This window comes from Oryctolagus cuniculus, chromosome 16, assembly GCF_964237555.1.
Source record: "Oryctolagus cuniculus chromosome 16, mOryCun1.1, whole genome shotgun sequence".
Classification (NCBI taxonomy): Eukaryota; Metazoa; Chordata; class Mammalia; order Lagomorpha; family Leporidae; genus Oryctolagus; species Oryctolagus cuniculus.
The window spans coordinates 29,790,711-29,812,664 of NC_091447.1; the positions used below are offsets into that span (position 1 = coordinate 29,790,711).

Consider the following 21,954-nt stretch of genomic DNA (forward strand, 5'->3'; position numbering starts at 1 on the left):
CATAGTTACCAAAGCCAAAGTGATATCTCAAGGGAATGAGGTATTTTTACACCAAAAGAGAGACTTAGGCTATTGCTGTTAGAGAAAGTAAGGATGATTCATTACTATTCTGGTGTACCTCCAATGAGTTGCCCTTCCCATAAATAAAAATAGCCCTAGTGACTCATCAGGATTTTTGAGAAGGTCTGAATGGTTACAGTAGACACTCCACATGGATACCCACAAGGATAACATTAACGCCAGCCTCCCCCACCCCCCAGCCTTTAGCCTTCCTGGGTCTCTCTGTCACCAGGACAGAATCCATTGCTTCCTCATCTGTATAAGTGATGTACTTAACAGCAGTTTCAGTATCACACTTAACACTCAAGCTTGATCTTCAGGTGTTTTTCCTGATAAGGTGAAAAATTTCATTTATAACTCATTTTAGAATTGTTAGTACTCATATTTGGCACAGTTGCTAGCATTTAACATTTAATTGCAAATAACGTTTAGTAAACATCTAATTCAATTTGAAAACTCTTACTTTCCTTATGTCAAAAATGAAGATTATAAAGGGACTTTCCTATTCTAAAATTGTATAATAGCCTCTCAGTGTATTTAAAGGGAATATAACATAAAGCAAAATGTGTATGCAGATAATAGACATGGAATTATCTTTCTCTATATCCAGGAAAGTAGCTAATAAAACCAACCTATTAAGTCTAAAGCTCTTCTCACCTCTTGACTTGGTAAGTCCAGGTTTTCCAAGGCCATGTTTCTGATAGCATCAGTCACACTGTAATTTCAATGTTGCTTTTCCTACAATGCCTGACTCGGTAGCTTAGTAGGTACTTATTAAGAAATTAATTAATAAATAGTATGTAACCAGAAGTGCTAGAGTCACAAACATTTGAGTCAGTCTGTCCTTCCTGGTAGTTAGTGAGGTTGGGTGGTAAGTCAGTTGTCCTTAACATCTTAGTTCAGGCTGTTGGTTGTGAAGGAAACTTGTTAAGAAAGTCATAACAGGGCCCAGCGTTGCAGCATAGCAGGTAGAGCTGCCTGCCACCTACCACACCAGCATTCCATATGGGTGCCACTTTGAGCCCTAGCTGCTCTACTTCCGATCCACCTCCCTGCTAATGACCTGGGAAAATGGCAGCAGAAGATGGCCCAAGTGCTTGAGCCCCTGCCACCCACATGGGAGACCCAGAAATTCCTGGCTCTGGCTTTGGTAGGGCCCAGCCCTGTCTGTTGTGACCACCTGGGGAATGAACCACCAAATGGAAGTTCTCTGTCTCTCCCTCTGCTCTGTAGCTCTTTCAAATAAACAGATCTAAAAAAAAAAAAAAAAAAAAAAAAAGCCACAGCAAATTTGTTGTTACTAGAAAAAAAGATTATGATTGGCCAAAATCCTCTCTACAAATACATCATAAATTATAGTTACCTGGCAGGGGAGACACCATGATCACAAATATATCATAAATTAAATAGCAACAGTGGTTAAGTGTTGACAGCCTTTTTGCAAGAAATCATTGAGTGGTAGAAAACAATATAACATTGTGTTTTGATCAGTTTAGTGTGTAATACCTAGATTTCATGCTTTTTAACTCTTTTACTTTCTAAAAGGATGGTTAACTACAAACCAGCCAAGGATAGAGAGAACTTTCTGTGTGGTTCATAGTCCATTCATGTTAGAAGAATTCAGAACTCAGGCCCAGAGAACTTCCTTTCAGGCATTCATTCTGTTAGAATATTTGCTATTAAATTAAAAACCAGGAGACTGAAGTAATAGTAATATTATTACCTAGTCTCATACAGCACTTAACCATGTGCCAAACACTATTTGAAGAATTTAACACAAATTCATGTATCAAGTAACCACATGAGGTAGACATTACTGTGTTTCATAGACTCTAAGATGTACAGATTTTACACTTTAAAACAATTTTTATTTAAAAGGCAGAGAGAGAGTGATATCCCATTTACTAGTTCACCCTCCAATACCCACAACAGCTAGGGCTTGGCCTTTCTGAATCTAAGAGCTGGAAACTCAGTCCAGGTCTTCTGTGTGGGTGGCAGGGACCCAGCTACTTGAGTCATCACCTGCTGGCTCTCAGTGTGTTGATATGAAACTGGAATCAGGTGAAGCTGGGACATGAACTTGGGATGCAAACCCAGGCACTCCAATATGAGGTCCAGATATCCTAGTGGCATCTTAACCACAGCACCAAATGCCCACTCTTGTATTTTACATTTTACCATCTCTCAAAATCAGGGCTCTAACTTACTGGTATGGCATCTTATAGTTAATAACTGGAAGCAGTTTTTCTTGATATTGCACTCAAAATGCTTACAATTTTTGATTTTTTGAAGTTGGATGTTTTTTTAAAAAGTATACCTACATTTATAAATCCTAAAACACAGGAGGATTGATTTACCCCAGACTGTGCAGTTAGGAATGGCAGAGTTAAAATCCAGGAGATCTACCACTGAGTTCTTGCATTTAATAGTGATATTGCACTGGTTGTCATATTGTTAAACTAATGGTGATTGTTTTATGAAACCACATGAACACCACATCCTATTTTTTTTTAAAGATTTATTTATTTATTTGAAAAGCAGAGTTAGAGAAAGAAGGAAAGAACCAGGAGAAGCACCTGGCTCCTGGCTTCGGATCAGTGCAGCACACCGGCCGCAGCGGCCATTGGGAGGTGAACCAACGGAAAAGGAAGACCTTTCTCTCTCTCACTGTCCACTCTGCCTGTCAAAAAAAAAAAAAAAAAAGAGAGAGAGAGAGAGAGAAAGAAGGCAAGAGAAACCTTCCATCCACCGGTTCACTCCCCAAATGGCCACAATGGCCAGGGCTGGGCCAAGCCAAAGTCAGGAGCCAGGAACTCCATCTGGATCTGCCATGTGGGTGGCAGGTACCCAAGCACTTGAGCCATCTTCTGCTTTCCCAGGCAGGACACAAGTGGCATCTTCTGGATCAGAAGTAGAGCAGCCAGGACACAAATCACCATCCATAGGAGATGGCAGCAGCTTAACCTGCTCTACTACAAAGCTGGTCCCCACAGCCCGTCTTTTTAAAATGGATATGTCAGAGCCAGCATTGTGGCTTAGTGGGCTAAGCTGACCCTGCAATGCCAGCATCCCATATGGGCTCTGGTTTGAGTCCTGGTTGCTCCACTTCTGCTCCTGCTAATGTGCTTGGGAAAACAGCAGAAGATGGCCTAAGTGCTTGGGCCCCTGCCTCCCACATGGGAGACCCCGAAAACCTCCTGGTTCCTGGCTTCAGCCTGGCTCAGTCCTGGCCATTGTGGGCATTTCAGGAGTGAACCAGCAAATGAAACATGGCTCTTCTCTGTAATTCTGCCTTTCAAATAAATAAATCTTTAAGGAAATAAATGTATTATGTTATGTTATCTATTTCACAAATAGGTAACTTTTTTAAAAAAATTACTAATCATTTTTATTTAGGGTGTTTAAAAAAATCCTGATTATTCTATGCCAAGGTATTTAATGCCACACATTATTTTGTTAGTATCAATTCTACCCCTCAATTGAAATAACTGATTTAAAACATTTTTTCAGAAAGATAAAACTGACTTTATACGATCAATACTTTACTGTTTAAATCCCTCTCACATACAATAAAGACATTCCCCTCAACCAGTTTGTTACTTTGCCGTGAAGGACAAGTGTTGTAGAACATCAGGAGACTCACCATAAAGCCAGGCACCTTGGTGTTAGTTCCATATCAGAGTTAGGCAGCTCTCCTGATGCACAACTGTTGAAATAAACCCCCTCAGCCAGAATTTGTTCCTTTAGGTATCTGGTTATGGGGCGCTCCTTTGGTGTCCAGTGCAGAAGTTGAATGTGTACTCTCAAATTAGATTTCTAAAAAAAAAAATTAGATTTCTGAGATTCAGTTTCTGGCTTGTGACTCTGAGCAGTTTCCTCATCTGTGAAAGAAGAATAGTAATACGTAGTAGTAGTAGTAGTAGTAGTAGTAGTAGTAGTCGTAATTAGTAGTAGTAATACTAACTTCATAGGTTTTGGGTGAGGAGTAAATGAGTTAATGTATATAAAGCACTTAGTATTGCTTGGCACATGGTGAACAGTCGGTAAAATGTTACTGATAGTGGAGGAGGGGTAGTGGTATTCAGAAAATAATCAGTGGTATTCACTGATTATTTGTGTTTAGAAACACAAAATAACCTGAAAATAAGCTGTAATGAAGATGTTACTCAGTCCCTCAAACATCGCTATGAAATTCTTGCAAAAGTCAAATGTAATAATCCCTGTAGTTTTCTTATTTTCTTAGCCTAAAATACTTAGTTTTCCATAGTTTCAACATCTCAGTATTTCAAGAGAGGCCTCTGTCAGATAACGAGAGTGAGAAGGTAACAAGAGAGTAAGTCTTGTCTTCCATATTTCCTTTTCTCTGTTGATTTTTGTAAGAAAACATCTTGCTCCAGTAGATAATTGCAAGCACAGCTGACATTTATTGAATATTCTCAATATGCCATGCACAGTTACAAGTACTTTGCATTTAATCCTCATGGCAGCTGTCTAACCAAAGGGCTATTGTTAGCCACATTTTATAGCTGAGGAAACTGAGGCAAAGAAGTACTTTGCTCAGAGTCACATGACAAGGAAGAGCCGAGTCATGCTACTTTAAAATCGGTGCCTTTCACAGTGCACAACTTATCTCCCAGTAAAGAAAATTTGTGCTTTAGAGATGCCTTGCAATGGTTTCTTGTATGTGAGAGGCTTTTTGGCATTCCACCTCTGATCTGCCCTAAGCTCAGATCCCCAGTTTAATGATGAGAAAAACATCAGATAAGTATAACTTGATAGGCATTCTACAGATTACCTGACTGGCACTCCTCAAAACTGTCACAGTCATCCAAAAGAAAGAGAATGTCATGCGGGGTCCTGGGTGGGATCCTGGACAGAAAAAGGATGCTGGGGAATAAGCACAAATGTCTGGCTGAAGTTTGGATTTTATTTCCCTTAATATGTCCATGTTGGTTCATTAATTGTGATATGTGTCCCACACTAACTTAAGGTGGTAACAGTAAGAGAAACCAGAGATAGGATATATGGAAACTGTACTGTCTTCACAGCTTTTCTCTATAACTAAAGTCTTCCTAAAATAAAAATTTAGTTTAAAAAAAGGACTTTACATTTTGAATTTGGGCTTGTATTGCCAAGTTGATGTCCTCCTGTTTGGTGTGTTTTTCCTTTACTAGTGAACTGAATATGTAGTTCAGATGATTGTTGGTAGGTGGGGCAGCACTTGGCACAGCAGATTAAGTCATGGCCTCTGATGCCAGGTTCCCCTATCAGAGCCCCAGGGAAAGTAGAGAATGACAGCCCAAGTATTTGGCCCTCTAGCACCCACGTAGGAGACCCAGAAAAAGCTCCAGGCTCCTGGATTCAGCCTGGCACAGCCCTGGCCATTGTGGCCATTTAGGGAGTAAACCAGCAGAGAAAAGATCCCTCTCTCTCTCCTCTCCCTCTCTCTGCCTTTCAAATAAATCAAATGAATCTTTAAAAAAGGAAAGATTGTTGTTGGAATATGGGATAAGCACTGATTATTTTCTACTGTATAATGAGCTTGTTGTTACTGTATAAGAACATGGAATTATAAATAAATGCTGATTGCAGATACTGTTATTTTAACATTTAGGGGTAATGTTAATATTTGTTATTTTCTTATCCAGGGAGCAGATCCTAAGAGTAAAAGAAGATGAGAATGTTCCATTTCTGCTGGTTGGTAACAAATCAGATTTAGAAGATAAAAGGCAGGTTTCCGTAGAAGAGGCAAAGAACCGAGCGGACCAGTGGAATGTTAACTACGTGGAAACATCTGCTAAAACGCGGGCTAATGTTGACAAGGTAAATGTGACTCCCTTCACCACTACATCATGTTATAAATAGGTTGCTTTGCTGTACCTTGGCCCCATTTTGTCTGGAGAATCCCTGAGACTTCCAAGCAGAGATTTAATACATTTAATACATGTTACTTTTTATCATCCCAGAAAGCTCAAGTACAGCATGTGAGGAATTTCTTACTTCACCCTGTCTGTAGTTTCCCAAGAGCCATCAGAACATGAGACACTGCGGCTAAATTTTCTTTTTTTTTTTTTTTAAACACTGACAGCATTCCTGAGCTGAATCTCTGCCTTTTTTTCTCATTCTAATGGGGCTGGGTAATTTAGGAAAAATTGTCTAAAGCCTTGAGAAGCCAGCACTGAATGTCCTCATCTCTGACTGATGCCTGCCCAGCCCTGTTTAAGTTGTCAAAAGTGAAGGTGCCGCCCAAGGTAAAGAAGCCCCCAGACAATAGGATTTTGAAATCTGTTATTACCACGGCACTCTGCACCCTCAGTCTTTGTATATCTCTGGTTGGAAAGGGAAATCCTCTGCCTGCCTGCCTTCCCACTTTGCTCAGTGGTCCTTCCCACTGTAGAGCATCCTCACTGGGCACTGAGGCAGCTCCCAAGAGCAGGTCATGCTGCTGCCCAAAGTGGCCTCCAGTAGAGAGAGGCCACCGGCTGAGGCAGCGCAAGGGCATCATGGCCTCCAGCGGGGGCCTCTCCAGACCCCACAGACTGTGGCTCTAGAGTTCCGCCTCTCAGACACCGATGTGCAAAAGACTGCCTGTAAAGGTTGATGAACGCGTCCTTAAGTCTTACCCTGAGAGTTGATTCATTTGGTCTGGAATGAGACCGGAGATTACATTCCTAGCCAGATCACAGATGATGCAGACAGTAGAGCAGTAGACCACACTGCCCTAGCTGGCCATAGTTTTAGTGGATTGATCTTGTCCCTATAGATCCCTGATCCAGGAGTGTCTGGTTTTCAAAAGTTTTTTTTTTTTTTCCCCTGTTCTTTTGCTGTTGGTCCTAAGGTAGGCATTGTGTCATAACTGATTAATTTTTTAATCACATGGTCAGATTCCTCTTGGTCCAAGGTGTCTGTACAAAGTGAGTACTGAGGATGTGAGGGCGATCTGACTGCGACATCTGTCACCCTGCTGATCACCAGGGTCGATTCGGCTGATCTGGCTGGCTAGGCGGGTGTCCCCTTCCTCCCTCACCGCTCCGTGTGCGTCCCTCCTGAAGCTGTGCACTCAGTCAAAGAAGACGACCTTCCCCACTAAAGGACCGGTCTTGGGTCAAGGGTATACGAATAGCTGCGCTCCCCTACTGGAACCTCCAAACAAGCTCTCAAAATGAGTACTGAAAGATTTCTATTCAGTATACTGTACTAGTTTTCTCCAAGGTTAGATCAAATAGTTTTTAATGAAAATATATTTTAAAATTCAGTATGTTAGGGGTTTTAAAAGGCAACATTGAACATTATCAATGCATGTATATAGTTTCCTCTTTTTTTTTTTTTTTTTTTTTGACAGGCAGAGTGGACAGTGAGAGAGAGAGACAGAGAGAAAGGTCTTCCTTTGCCGTTGGTTCACCCTCCAATGGCCGCTGCAACTGGCACGCTGCAGCCGGCACATCGCGCTGATCTGAAGGCAGGAGCCAGGTGCTTCTCCTGGTCTCCCATGGGGTGCAGGGCCCAAGGACTTGGGCCATCCTCCACTGCACTCCCTGGCCACAGCAGAGAGCTGGCCTGGAAGAGGGGCAACCAGGACAGAATCCTGAGCCCCGACTGGGACTAGGACCTGGTGTGCCGGTGCCGCAAGGTGGAGGATTAGCCTAGTGAGCCACGGCACCGGCCTATAGTTTCCTCTTAATTGATGTCTTGAGCAGATTGTGGAATGAATGGAGAAGAGAGTCAAAGATTAACAGTCCAAGGAGTAAAGCCGGTCATCTGCTGGTGTCAGAGGCCCTGGGGAATATGCTGGTGTGCATTTCCAGAGCTCTTACAGGCCAGTAGGAAGAAGACCAGCAACCCAGTTGCCAGATAGGAGCAGGCACGTCACAGAGGGAGATGTAAATGGCTTTTAAATTGGAAAAAAGGTTCAGTCTCATAAAAAGGGAAATAGAATTTTTAAATGAAATGGCATACTTTTTTTTTGAACCTGGCACATTGGATAAAAGCAGAGGCTGTTAATATACCATTGACAAAAGTACAGAAAAACAGGAGCTTCTAATATGCTGGTGGGAGGACAATTTGGTGATCTGTCAAAATTAGGACATGACAGTTCAGGTTGTTAAAATGTATTACACAGAAAAAAATCATACAGATAAATGCATAATTTGGTGGTCCTCATGGAAGCAGTATTTGTAGAAACAAAAGACTAGAAATATGCAAGTGTTCAGTAATGAACTGGTTTAAGCTATGGTGCATCCATATAATGAATACTACCCAACCATGAGAAAGAAATGCAGATGAAAGCAAATGTGCAGATCTTAAATAGTCTTTTGGATTTCTGTATTGGAACTTCTCGTCATGTGCATGCATTGATTTTTTTTTTTTTTTTTTCAGAAGAGAAGGAAAAGTATGGGCTGTTTTTGTTACCATGGCTGCAACAAAATACATCCGAACAACTTTCTGGGAAAAATAGACATTTATTCTGCTTGCAGATTCTTGTCCTCGCCAAGAATTTGGCCAGGACACAGTGGAGAGAGAGGGCTTGTCTCTGCTCCACACTGTCCGATGCCTCAGCTGAAAGGCTTCACGCCTGAGCACTTGGAAGTATCTAAACTTAGGTTCTGCAGGCTTGTTCACACATGTCTGGCTCAGCCGGTTGATGCTGGCTGTTGTCCAGGGATGCCTTAGTTCCTCTCCATGTAGGCTCCTCCATGTGGCTTTTCCACGTGTGCTAGTTTAGGCTTGCTCATAGTGTAGTGGCAGCATTCCAAAGGCAAGTGTGACAAGAGACTAAGAACTGGTGAAACCATCCTCCTTTTTCTTATTTTGAAAGATTTATTTATTTGGGAGGTAGAGTTACAGATAGAGAGAGGGAGAGACAGAGAAAGGTCTTCCATCCGCTGGTTCACTCCCTAGATGGCCACAATGGCTGGAGCTGAGCCGATCCAAAGCCAGGATCCAGGAACCCCCTCCAAATCTCCCACGTGGGTGCAGGGGCCCAAGCACTTGGACCATCCTCCACCACTCTCCTAGGCCACAAGAAGAGACCTGGATTGAAAGAGAAGCTGTCGGGACATGAACTGGTACCCATCTGGGATGCTGGTGCCACAGGCAGAGGCTAAGCCTGCTGTGCCACAGTGCTGGCCCCCCATCCCTCCTCTTCTGACTGGCCTCCTGGTATTGACTGAGGCAGTCGCAAAGTCCCACATGGATTCAGGAGGGAGGGAATAGACTCTGCCTCCTGCTAAAGCTTGAAGAGATGCTGGAAAAGCACCTAGGAAGTATTGTTGTAGCCAGTTTTAGAAGACAGGGTCTTCAATTTGTGGTCATATCCCCAAAACTGAATTAATTGCATTAAACAAGGCTACTTATAAATTCATACTGAAAACTACTGTTTCATGTATTGCTATAACCTGCAGAGTTGCCAAACCATAAAGCACTTCAGTGGCTAGAGTACCTTGCAACGACTCTAGAATTTCCAGAATCAGGTTGTATTTGGGAGTGGGGGTGGGGGTTGTTTTGCTAAGGAAATAATTCAGTATTCACTACCCACATGGCCATAATGGCCAGGGCTGAGCAAGCAAAAGCCAGGAGCTTCATCCAGTTCTCCCATGTGGTGGCAGGGGCCCAAGCGCTTGGGCCATCTTCTGCTGCTTTCCCCAGGCTATTTGAAGTGGAGCCGCCGGGACTCAAACATGGGATGCTGTTGTCATAGGTGGCAACTTTACCTGCTGTGCTACAGCTCCAGCCCCCAATAACTTTATTTTTATTTCTTGTAATATATTTTTTCTAAAAAAATATTTATTTATTTGAAAGGCAGAGTTAGAGGCAAAGGCAGAGGCAGATAGGGGGAGAGAGAGGTCTTCCATCTGGCTCACCCCCAAAATGGCCACAATGGCTGACACTGAGCCAGTCTGAAGCCAGGAGCTGCTGCTTTTTTTTATTTTTATTTTAAAGATTTATTTATTTATTTGAAAGAGTTACAGAGAGAGAGAGAGAGAAAGGTCTTCCATCCACTGGTTCACTCCCCAGTTGCCCACAATGGCCAGAGCTGCACTGATCCAAAGCCAGGAGCTTCCCACATGGGTGCAGGGATCCAAGGACTTGGGCCATTTTCTGCTGCTTTCCCTGGCCGTAGCAGAGAGCTGGATCGGAAGTAGAGCAGCCAGGACCCAAACCATCCCATATGGGATGCCGGTAGTGTAAGTGGTGGCTTTACCCACTACGCCAAGTGCCGCTGATAATATCTTACCTTCTTACGTTGGTTTTTATAGTAGATCATAATCCATTTGAAAACCTGTTAGGTTATATGATATGATGAACTAGAAGTTGCTAAGTACTCATAATGAAGGAATCTAAGTAATGGCAAGAATTTAGATTTGAGATAATGGCTGTTCTTTTTTAAAGAGGTGTTAGTCATTTCTGATAACTTACTTTAAAATATAGGGTTTTTTTAACTGTAAGTATTCTAGGCTCAGACTTATAAGGCTGTAGGTTTGTTTCTCACCTTTTTTTTTTTTTTTTTTTTTTAGATTTATTTATTTATTTGAAAGGCAGAGTTACACAGAGAAGGGGGCGGGGCGCGCAACAGAAGGAGGATCTTGTATCCATTGGTTCATTCCCCAAATGGCCACAGTGGCCAGGGCTGGACCAGGAGCTTTATCCAGTCTCTCATGTGGGTGCAGGGGCCCAAGGACTTGGGCCATCTTTCCACTGCTTTCCCAGGCCGGTTAGCAGGGAGCTGGACCAGAAGTGGAGCAGCTGGGACTCGAAACAGCACCCATATGGGATCCTGGCACAGTGGGTAGGCACTTTTCCTACCATGCCACAGCACTGGCCCCATGTTATCTTGTTAAATTTTAATTCATGTGAGAAGAGGAGGGATTTCCTGAGGTCTCTTACCTAAAATTAGAAAAGCCAAATTTTGAACATACTGGATTGCCCTAAATTGAGAAAACAGAAAGGGAGGGAGGAGAGATGTGATTTGGAAGAGTTAAAAGATGTTGGAAGAAACCTGTGCTTTGGGGATTATCATTTGTGTGAGTTCATCAAAACCAGTTCTTTATTCCTGGCCTTAGTTACTCATTTCCTTCCACTTGGCAGCTGAAACAGGACTTCCTTTAGCTCTAATTCATTAAATGAGTTGATGGAGACTTGCAAAGTTTCCCACTGTGTTGCTAGTTAAAATGACCTTGTTGTTTTCTAATAGAATTTTGGAAGTTTATTGCAGAGGCTCACCTAAAATTAGAAATTAAGCCTGCTGATAATATCCTTCTCGTAGTGCTCTACCTGCATGAGAAAGCACTGCTTGGGAGTGCTCTAATAATTACATCAAGTTAGCACAGAGAGGTCCTGCACCAGCTAGTCTCCTGTAAGCTTGAACAGAACCCTCCCAAAATCCATCTGTGGAAGTAGGGGTACAGCAGGCATGGATTTGATGCCATTGTGTTTCAATCTGTTGCTTTCTTTTGTGTCTATTTAATGCTGTGTTTCCTGTCTTTAACCATCCATGCCATTTTGTGTGTTTGAGCCCAGTAGTCTCTGATGGCTTTCTGGTCTCTGATTTAAATTTTACATTCTTGTTCCAGACCAGGGATCAGCCATTCACCTGAGGAACCCTGGTTCCGTGTATCTTTTACACTGAAAATCTTGGTTCCTCTATGTTGACAAAACAATTTATTTGCATTATCCTGCAATATATATAAAATAATCCCAAAAGAGCATTATCGCTGTCACTGACAAATAAGCTATAAAGTAAAGTTTAAGATTTGGATTTTTTGTTTTTTTATTTGTTGGAATTTTGTTTTTATTTTTATCTTTAGCATCTATTCTGAGGTAACCGTTCCATATGCTATGTTATAAAAACCCTTGGAATAATTCTTTCCTCTGCATTAGCTTGTCACCAACTTGGCATATAGTTAGTCTTACTTGCTTTAATTCAATTTTCAATTTTTATTGGTTACTTTATTTCATTTGAATGTGTAAAATATTTGTTTCCAAAGTAGAAATTATGTGACAAGGTCTGTTCAGAGACGTCCCACTGTTCCCTCTACCCTTTACCTTTCCTCCTAAAATTGAAAATAAAAGGGGTTATTATTGTTTGGTTTATAATTTCAATGTTTCTTTTTCTTTTAAAGATGTATTTTGTTTGTTTGAAAGGCAGAATGACACAGAGAGACAAGTGATGTGAGAGAGAGAGAAGTGGGGGGTATCTACCTGCTAGTTCACTCCAAATGACAGGAGCTGGATCAGGATGAAGCCAGGAACCTGAAACTCCATCTGGATCTCCCACATGGGCAGTGGGGGCTCAAGCACTTGGGCCATCATCAGCTGCTTTCCCAGGGGCATTAGCAAGGAACTGGATCGGAAATGGAACAGCCTGTACTCAAACCAGCACTCTGATGTGGGATGCCAGCCTTGTAGGTGATGGCTTAACCCACTATGTCACAACCCTGTTCCCCGTTTTTTCTTTTTTGTAAATGCAGGCTAACAGATATCCCTGTCCCCCACCACACACACACACACACACACACACACATACAGGTAACTTTCCAGGTATACTGTGCTCACCTTGCCTTTTTCAGATAAAGTTGCCATTCATGAATTATAGGCATCTTAAGAAAGGCAAATTGTTCTTTATATACATTCATTTATTCACATACATTTATTATTTATATTTCTTGCTCATCTCACTTTTAGTCTTACTGCATTATATTTATACTGTAGTGAAAGCCAGAATGTAGAAATGTGGGAGGCTGGTGCTGTGGTGCAGTGAGTTAAAGCCCTGGCCTGCAACACTGGCATCCCATATGGGTGCCAGTTCAAGTCCTGGCTGCTTCACTTCCAATCCTACTCCCTCCTTATACTCCTGGGAAAGCAGCAGAGGATGGTTCAAGAGTTTGGGCCTCTGCACCCACATGGGAAACCCAGAAGAAGCTCCTGGCTCCTGGCTTTGGATTGGCTCATCTCCAACCACTGGAGCCATTTGGGGAGTGGACCAGCAGATGGAAGACCTCTTTCTGTACATATCTCTACCTTTCTCTGTAACTCTTTCAGATAAATAAAATGCCTTTTAAAAAAAAAAGTGTGGACCCTAAGATTCATTTATTTATCCTACTCACATATTCATAATGTCTATGTATACTATGAGTCTGTATCCTTCCAGGCCCTCCTGAAATTTAACTTTTGAATTTTTATACTAATGATTTCTTAGTTACTATGGTAATATTTCTTATTATTTGCTAATACCCAGACATCAAACAAAAATTGATACATTCTCAAATCTGATCTAACAAAGTTCTTTTCTCATATCTTATATCAATATGATAAAGTACCTGCTTTCCTTCCTCAGCTCCATTTTTAGAAAAGTTATTGAATATAATTGTTATTAAGTATGAATTATATTAATCAAATTACTATTAATAAAATCCATTTATTGATTATAGCATCCTTCAGTGTAATAATCAGTGGGTTTTATCACTAAAGATATCATTACTTGGTAGCACTTCTTTCATTTTTTTCTCCCTAGAAACCTTTTATTGAAGGAATACAGACTTCATGCTTTTTACAAATACAACTTTAAGAATATTGCAGTTCTTCCCACCATATCCTCCCCACCCACACTCCCACCCCTCTTCCTCTTCCATCTCCTATTCCCATTCTTATTTTTTACTAAGATCTATTTTCAATTGACTTTGTATAAAGTCATATTATTAACTCTATACAGAGTAAAGACTTCAACAAATTGTATGGAAAAAAAAAATCTTCCTCAACTGTTGAGACAAGAGATGTTCAATGTCATTGTATCTTGAAGTGTTAATTTCAATTCTATAGATTACCTTTCAGATACTCTGTTAATTATCACAGATCAGGGAGAACATATGGTATTTGTCCTTTTGGGACTGGCTTATTTCACTAAGTATGATGTTTTCCAGTTTTATCCATATTGTTGGAAACAACAGGATTTCTTTCTTTATGTTTTTACTGCTGTGTAGTATTCTATGCTGTACATATCCCATAATTTCTTTATCCAGTCTTCAGTTGCAAGGCATTTGGGTTGATTGCATATCTTAGTATTGTGAATTGAGCTGCAATAAACATGGGGGTACATATAACCCTTTCATATGCTGATTTCATTTTGTTTGGGTCAGTTTCCAGGAGTGGGATGGCTGGTACATATGGTAGGTTTATATTTAGATTTCTGAGGTATCTTCATGCTGCCTTCTACAGTGGCTGTACCAGTTCAAATTCCCACCAACAGTGGATTAGGGTACCCTTTTCCCCACATCCAGAATTTTTTGATTTCTGTATGAAAGCCATTCTTACTGGGGTGAGATAAAACTTCATTGTGGTTTTGATTTGCATTTGCCTGGTGGCTAGTGATCCTGAGCATTTTTTCATGTGTCTACTGGCCATTTGGATTTCTTCTTTTGAAAAATGCCTGTTTAAGTCCTTTGCCCATTTCTTAACTTCATTGTTTGTTTTGTTGAGTTTCTTGATTTCTTTATATATTCTGGTTATTAATCCTTCATCTGTTGCATAGCTTGCAAATAATTTCTCCCATTCTGTTGGTTGCCTCTTCACTTTTCTGAGTTTTTCTTTTGTAGTGCAGAAGCTTCTCAATTTGATGTAATCCTATTTGTTAATTTTGGCTTTGATTCCATGTGCCTCTGGGATCTTTTCCAAGAACTCTTTGCCTATGCCAATGTCTTGCAGGGTTTCCCCAATGTTCTCTAGTAATTTGAAGGTAAAAGGTCATAGGTCTTTAATCCATTTTGAGAGTATTTTTGTGTAAGGTGTAAGGTAGAGGTCTTGCTTCATATTTCTGCAAAGTGGAAATCCCAGCACCGTTTGTTGAAGAGAATGTCCTTGCTCCAAGGATTGGTTTTTGCTCCTTGGTCAAATATAAGTTGGTTGTAGATGCATGGATTGATTTCTGGTGTTTCTACTCTGTTCCATTGGTCTATGCATCTGCTTTTATACCAATACCAGGCTGTTTTGATTATAATTACCATGTAGTATGTCTTGAAATCTAGTATTGTGATGCCTCTGGCTTTGGTTTTGTTGTATAAGATTGCTTTAGCTATTTGGGGTCTCCTTTGTTTCCATATAAATTTCAGCATTGTTTTTTCTATTTCTAAGAAGAATGTCCTTGGTATTTTGATTGGTATTGCAATGAATCTGTAAATTGCTTTTGGTAGTGTGGACATTTTGATATTGATTCTTCCAATCCATGAACATGGAAGATTTTTTCTTCTTTGTGTGTCTTCTTCTATTTCTTTCTTTAATGTTTTGTAATTCTCATTGTGGAGATCTTTGACATCCTCGGGTAAATGTATTCCAAGGTATTTGATTTTTTTTTTTTTTTTGTAGCTTTTGTGAATGGGATTGATCTTAGAGGTTCATTCCCAGCTGTGGCATTGTATGTGTATGCAAAGGGTGTTGATTTTTTGTGTGTTACCACTTTAGCAAACTCTTCTATGAATTCCACTAGTTTCTTAGTGAAGTTTCTTTATAAAATCATGTCATCTGCAAATAGGGATAGTTTGACTTCCTCCTTCCCAATTTGTATCTTTTTGATTTCTTTTTCTTGCCTAATGGCTCTGGCTAAAACTTCCAGGACTGTATTGAATAGTAGTGGTTAGAGCGGATATCCTTCTCTAGTTGCGGATCCCAGTGGGAATGCTTATAGCATTTCCCCATTCAATAAAAAGCTGGCCATAGGTTTGTCGTAAATTGCCTTGATTGTGTTGAAGAATATTCCTTCTGTACCCAGTTTGCTTAAAGTTTTCATCATGAAAGGATGTTGAATTTTATCAAATGCTTCTGTGCATGAGATAATCATATGGTTTTTGTTCTTCAGTTTGTTAATGTGATGTATCACATTGATTGATTTGCAAATGCTGAGCCATCCCTGCATACCAGGGATAAATCCCACTTGGTCCCAGTGGGTGATCTTTCTGATGTGTTGTTGGATTCATTTGGCTAGTATTTTGTTGATTTTTGCATCTATGTTAATTAGGGAAATTGGTCTGTAGTTCTTTTTCTCTATTATATCTTTTTCAGGTTTAGGAATTAAGGTGATGCTGACTTCATAGAAGGAGCTTGGGAGGATTCCCTCGCTTTCAGTTATTTTGAATAGCTGGAGAAGAATTGGAGTTAGTTCTTTAAATGTTGGTAGAATTTAGCAGTGAAGCCATCCAGTCCTGGGCTTTTCTTTGCTGGGATGGTCTTTATTACTGATTCAGTTTCCATCTTGGTTATTGGTCTGTTTAGATTTTCTGTGTCTTCATGGCTCAGTTTAAGTAGGTTGTATATGTCCAGGAATCTATCCATATCTTCTAGGTTTCCCAGTTTGTTGGCATACAGCTCTTTGTAGTAATTTCTGATAATTCTTTTTATGTCTATAGTGTTTGTTACATTTCCTGTTTCATCTCTGATTTTATTGATTTGTGTCTTCTTTCTTTTTAGTTATTTGGGTCAGTGGTGTATCAGTTTTACTTGGTTTTTCAAAAAACTATTCATTTTGCTGATCTTTTGTATTGTTACATTGATTTAAATTTTGTTGATTTCTTCTCTAGTTTTAATTATTTCTTTTTTCCTACTAGCTTTGGGTTTGGTTTGTTCTTTTTTCTAGGTCCTTGAAATGCATTGATAGCTCATTTATTTGGTGCTTTTCCATTTTCTCGGTGCCATAAACTTTCTTCGACACTGTGTTTCTCTTGTACATATTTTAGAATCTTTTCTTTATGTTTTACTGTGGAGAGTTTGATTACAATGTGTTGTAGTGAAGGTCTTTTCTAGTCATGTCTATTAGGAGTTCTGTGTGCTTCTTGTACTTGTACGTCCCTTTCTTTATACAAATTAGGGAAGTTTTCAGTAATTATTTTTGCCAAAAAGGCTTTCTAATCCATTCTCTCTTTGCACACTTTCTGGAACTCCTGAAACTCCTATGTTGGGTCATTTGATACTATCCCCATAAATCTTCAACACTGTTTTTTAGTTTTCTTATTTCTTCTTCTTCTTCTTCTTCTTCTTCTTTTTTTTTTTTTTTTTTTTTTTTTTTTTTGGAAGATTTATTTATTTGAAAGGCAAAGTTACAGAGAGGCAGAGAGAGAGAGAAAGTCTTCCATCCACTGGTTCACTCCCCAGATGGCTGCAACGGCCAGAACTGGGCCAGTCCAAAGCCAGGAGCCAGGAGCTTCTTCCAGGTCTCCCTCATGGGTGCAGGGCCCAAGGACATGGGCCATCTTCCACTGCTTTCCCAGGCCATAGCAGAGATCTGGATCAGAAGTGGAGCAGCCAGGTCTCAAACTGGCCCCAAGTGATTGATTTGTCTTCTAACTTGGATATTCTTTCTTTTGCCTCACAGAATCTGTTAAGGCTTTCCACCACACTTTTTATTTGTTCTGTTGAATTCTTCACTTCCAGGATTTCATTTTGATTTCTCTTTAAAATCCCAATTTTCATTGGAAAAATTTTCATTTATGTACAGATATCTTTAGTTCATGAATTTGCTTCTAATTACTTCTAAATAATCCCATTATCAGTTTTTTAATTCCATTTCTGGCATTCCATCAGGCTCTTCATCTACACATTCTGCTATTGAAGTTGATGTTCTTCTGGGGGCATCATGTTGTCTTCCTTGTTTCTTGAATTGCTGTGTTTATTATTAGGCATTTGTAGAGTTGTTTTGTTTTGTTTTGTTTTGTTTTTAGTTTTTTTCCCTGTGATGGCTTTTATCTTCGGAGCATGCCTCTGTGGCTTAGTACAGTGTCTGTTTTTTCAGTGAATACCCAGAGGGCTATGGTAGGTGTGGCCAGGGAGCTCTGTTCAGTGCTCCAGGGTGAAGGGAGTGGCCAAGGTGACACCCAGGTTGGGCATGGTAATTTTTTTTTTTTTTTTATCAGAAGGGAGGTTTGTTCTGCTCTGTTGGCATAGTCTCACACTCACCTCCCCTCCTCAAAGGAGACCAGTGCATGAACACTAGCCCAAGTGGGTACAGTGTTCATCTGTGCTGCCACAAGAACCACACAAAGGATCTGTGCAGTCCTCATTGTATACATGGATCCCACAGGAATGACACTCTCCAGGGAATCAGGGAACCCTGAGTGTGTGGAGCCACCACTGTCCGAGGTCCCAGCCACACCCTGAGCCCACCCATCCAGCCACAGTGTTTTCACAGTCCTGATACACAGTCTCCTACAGTCGCAAGCTCCCAGCCCCGTGTCAATTCTCCCAGCAGTTGCTGGGCTCGGATATGAGCTGGCACAGCTGTTGCTTATGTCCAAAATGGCACCTGCCCTCTCTCAGCTGGTTACAGGATGCTGGTGCCGGATGGCTGGGGAGAGAGAATCATGTCCCCCCTTTTTTTCCCTCTAGGTTGGCAGGTACACTGTCCCCTACAGGACTCCAAGCTGGACTCCTGCCAGGCTCTTCCCGCAGCTTTATTGCCAGTGGCTTGAGTACTGCAGTCTGCTCTCATCTCACTCCAGAGCTGGTGCTGAGGCTGTCGGCTGCCGGGGTCCTGAGTAGTGCACCTCCACACCCTCCATGCATGTCCACAGTATCCCTCTGATTTGTGTGGAGTTTCCTCTGCCATTTTCTCCCTAACCCTAACTTGAGACTGCGCTCTCTCCACTTTATTTATTTTTTTTGTACTATCTTCCCTTAGACTAGAGCAGTAAGCTCCCTTCCTTTTTTACCATATTGACTCACTTATTTCATTTTAGTCTTGAAAATTGGAATAGGAATATCAGGTATGTTATATGAACATTTAGAAAATTTTCCATTTTCTCAAGATACTAGAAGTAGACTTTAGTATTGTGTTTTCCTTTCCCTGTAACCTCCAAGCAAGAGCTCTTATTTCTTCTTTAGTTATTCTCGAGTTTACTGCTTTGATTTGGAGAAATACTAGATTTATATTATCTGTGTGATTTATTTACCCTATTTTCTTCTTTCTAGGTATTTTTTGATTTAATGAGGGAAATTCGAGCCAGAAAGATGGAAGACAGCAAAGAAAAGAATGGGAAAAAGAAGAGGAAAAGTTTAGCCAAGAGAATCAGAGAAAGATGCTGCATTTTATAATCAAAGCCCAAACTCCTTTCTTACCTTGACCATACTAATAAATATAATTTATAAGCATTGCCATTGAAGGCCCAATTGACTGAAATTACTTTAACATTTTGGAAATTGTTATGTATCACTAAAAGCATGAATTGGAACTGCACTGAAAGTCAGATTCACTTTAAAAAGAAATTAATGTGGCTTCTCCAAGAAGCAAAGTTCAGCTTATTTCATAACTGCCTACATTTATCACGGTCCTGAATGTAGCGTGTGTGTCTCTCGGGCAGTCTTTCTGGAACTGTTAAATAAAGAGGTGAGATGTGGGGTGGGGAATGGGAGGAAAGGCTACTTCCTCTGGTGTTTATTATAAAGCTTAAATTTTATATGATTTTAAAATGTCTTGGTCTTCTACTGCCTTGAAAAATGACAATTGTGAACATGATAGTTAAACTGTACCACTTTTTTTAACCATTGTTATGCAAAATATAGAAGAAAAAGTTGTTGGCATGGTTGTTGCATATAGTTAAACTGAGAGTAATTCATCTGTGAGTCTGCATTAATTAACTGGTGATTAACTTAGAAAAGTGGTGTAAACTTGTACACGGACATTTTGGAATATGCCTTAATTTAGAAACCGAAAAATACCCAGTTTCATCATTCTGTGAGACACTGTATGCCTGGTATGGAGTACAGCTTTTGTATAGAAGGTTCTTGAGAAATAACTGTCCACTCGGAGTCTGTCCAGATGAAAACTGTGTGCCATACTCTGGTTCTTAAATAAGGTTCCAGAGCTTCTTGACTGCTTTAATAAATTGTAAGGTAGTATGAAATGAAGGGCCAGCATCTACTTGTAAGATAATTTGAGACTTTGAAGATTCAGTACCCCTTGTGTTTGAGTGAAGCCTCTTTTTTTTTTCCTGAGATGCTGGTCCCTAGAAATCACTTTCTACGAGTGGTGAGCATATAAGTGTTACTTTTTAATCTCCTGGAATTAGGGCATAGGACAAACGTCAGCAGCACTAATGCATTTGGCATTAGAACACTTGGGGAGAATAAGCATGCTTGCCACCTGTTTATTTCTAAACTTGTATTCCTGAGGTTTACAGTTTGGCTTTATAGAAATTATTGAGAGTATCTGTAGTCTGTTTATGTTCCTAATTAAGCACTGTGTAGCTATATCTTCCTAAAAATAACATCAAGCAATCAAACCCAGGCATAGTGCGGAAAACGTGTGTGGCACACAGAGACTACAGTGTGTCAGGCGGTGTCACTATTGTGTGATGTTGCCACTGGAAGAGTTCCGGCATGCTATTTGGATACATAATTTTGATGAGAAATACACAGACCACTGTCACTTTTCTTTTCCTCCTCAGGATGGAATTAGGACAGTTGATTTTAACAGATTTTTTTTTCTTTTTTCTTTTTAGTCAGCCCTAATTTGAACAAGTCAAGGATGTGTTCAGGCATTCCAGGTAACAGGTTGTATATGTAAGCTAACAAAACTAGACTTTTAAGGAACTCAGCTCTTTAGATACTATATCCAGCTTGTCATGTTAAATATTTGTCCCTCAAAGGTGTGAGATGTACATCTTCCATTTCGTATTTTTCATAGGTTATGCCATGTGCAGAATTAAAGTTACCAATGTAATACTGGCCAGCGGGCCCAGCAGTCTCTATGTGTACTCACGCATTGCAGTCTTATTTAACCAGGGGTCCTAACCACTAACATTGTGACTTTGCTTTGAGACCTTTCCTCTCCTGGGTACTGAGGTGCTATGAAGCCAACTGACAAAGATGCATCACATGTCTTAGGCTGATGCCACTACCCAATTCGTTTATTTGCAATTTGAGCCATTTAAAGACCAATAAACTTCCTTTTTTAAAATCTTTGTGCTGTTACTTGATGTTTGCAGTGTGACACATAAAGTTCAGATTCTCAATCAACTAAATCCTTTGAGTTTTCAGTTTGGGAACTTCTTTGTGTAATACCAGGTTTCCTAAGTAACAGTGTTATCACTGCTCGGGTTTAATCCAGGCTCAGAAATGGAACACTCCCAATGTGCACAAATACAAAGAAGATAACTTTTTTTAAGAAAAGATTTTATTTATTTATTTGAGAGGTAGAGTTACAGATAGTGAGAGGGAGAGACAGAAAGGTCTTCCTTCCGTTGGTTCACTCCCCAAATGGCTACAACAGCCAGAGCTGGGCCAAACCAAAACCAGGAGCCAGGCGCTTCTTCCTGGTCACCCACATGAGTGCAGGGGCCCAAGGATTTGGGCTATCTTCTGCTGCTTTCCAGGCCATAGCAAAGAGCTGGATTGGAAGTGGAGCAGCCGGGACTAGAACTGGCGCCCATATGGGATGCCGGCACCGCAGGTGGAGGATTAACCTGTGCCACAGTGCTGGCCCCAGAAGATAACTATGCTGTCCTGAAAACTGCAACTGTGCACAGGACTAGACTCTGGGATTAATAGGTGAAAGCTTCATATTCATTTTGTAATCAGAATGTCGCCCAGGGACAGTTTAGTTACGCACTTGGGAACCCTGTTGCCATTTCACCAGGCATTAGTCCATTCTCTGGCACATTTGATGTTCTGTGGGAAATAATGATCTACTATCAACCTGTGTATTACAGGGTCTGATCTGGCCCAGTGTTGAGCACCTTTCAAAACTGATTCATTTGCATTTCTTACCTAAGAAGTGCAAGAATGAGCACATTTAAGCTATAGCTGGCATAATTTAAGTCCTCTGTGTGGACCCATTCCTTATACCAGTATGGGATATGTTGAATACGATGCACCAAAGGTTATAGATTGAATTCTCAGACAGAACCAGAAAGTCATGGT

The 21,954-nt window shown here is 40.6% G+C and overlaps 1 protein-coding gene across 8 annotated transcripts in view; it reads left to right on the forward strand.

Annotated features, from left to right (window-relative positions):
• RALA (RAS like proto-oncogene A) overlaps window positions 1-20,992 on the forward strand; it is a 71,996-nt gene extending 51,004 nt beyond the window's left edge. For 4 of the 8 annotated variants that reach the window (XM_002713768.5, XM_070059756.1, XM_070059758.1 and 1 more), the window contains 2 exons: window positions 5,709-5,883; window positions 19,006-20,992. In XM_002713768.5, coding sequence (XP_002713814.1) covers window positions 5,709-5,883; window positions 19,006-19,128 — 298 coding nt within the window. In that variant the 3' untranslated portion in view covers window positions 19,129-20,992. Of the gene's footprint in view, window positions 1-5,708; window positions 5,884-8,436; window positions 12,154-19,005 lie in introns of those variants that run through there. The other 4 variants (XM_051852909.2, XM_070059755.1, XM_051852910.2 and 1 more) reach the window with 2 other exon arrangements.
• Window positions 20,993-21,954: the final 962 nt, after the last annotated feature.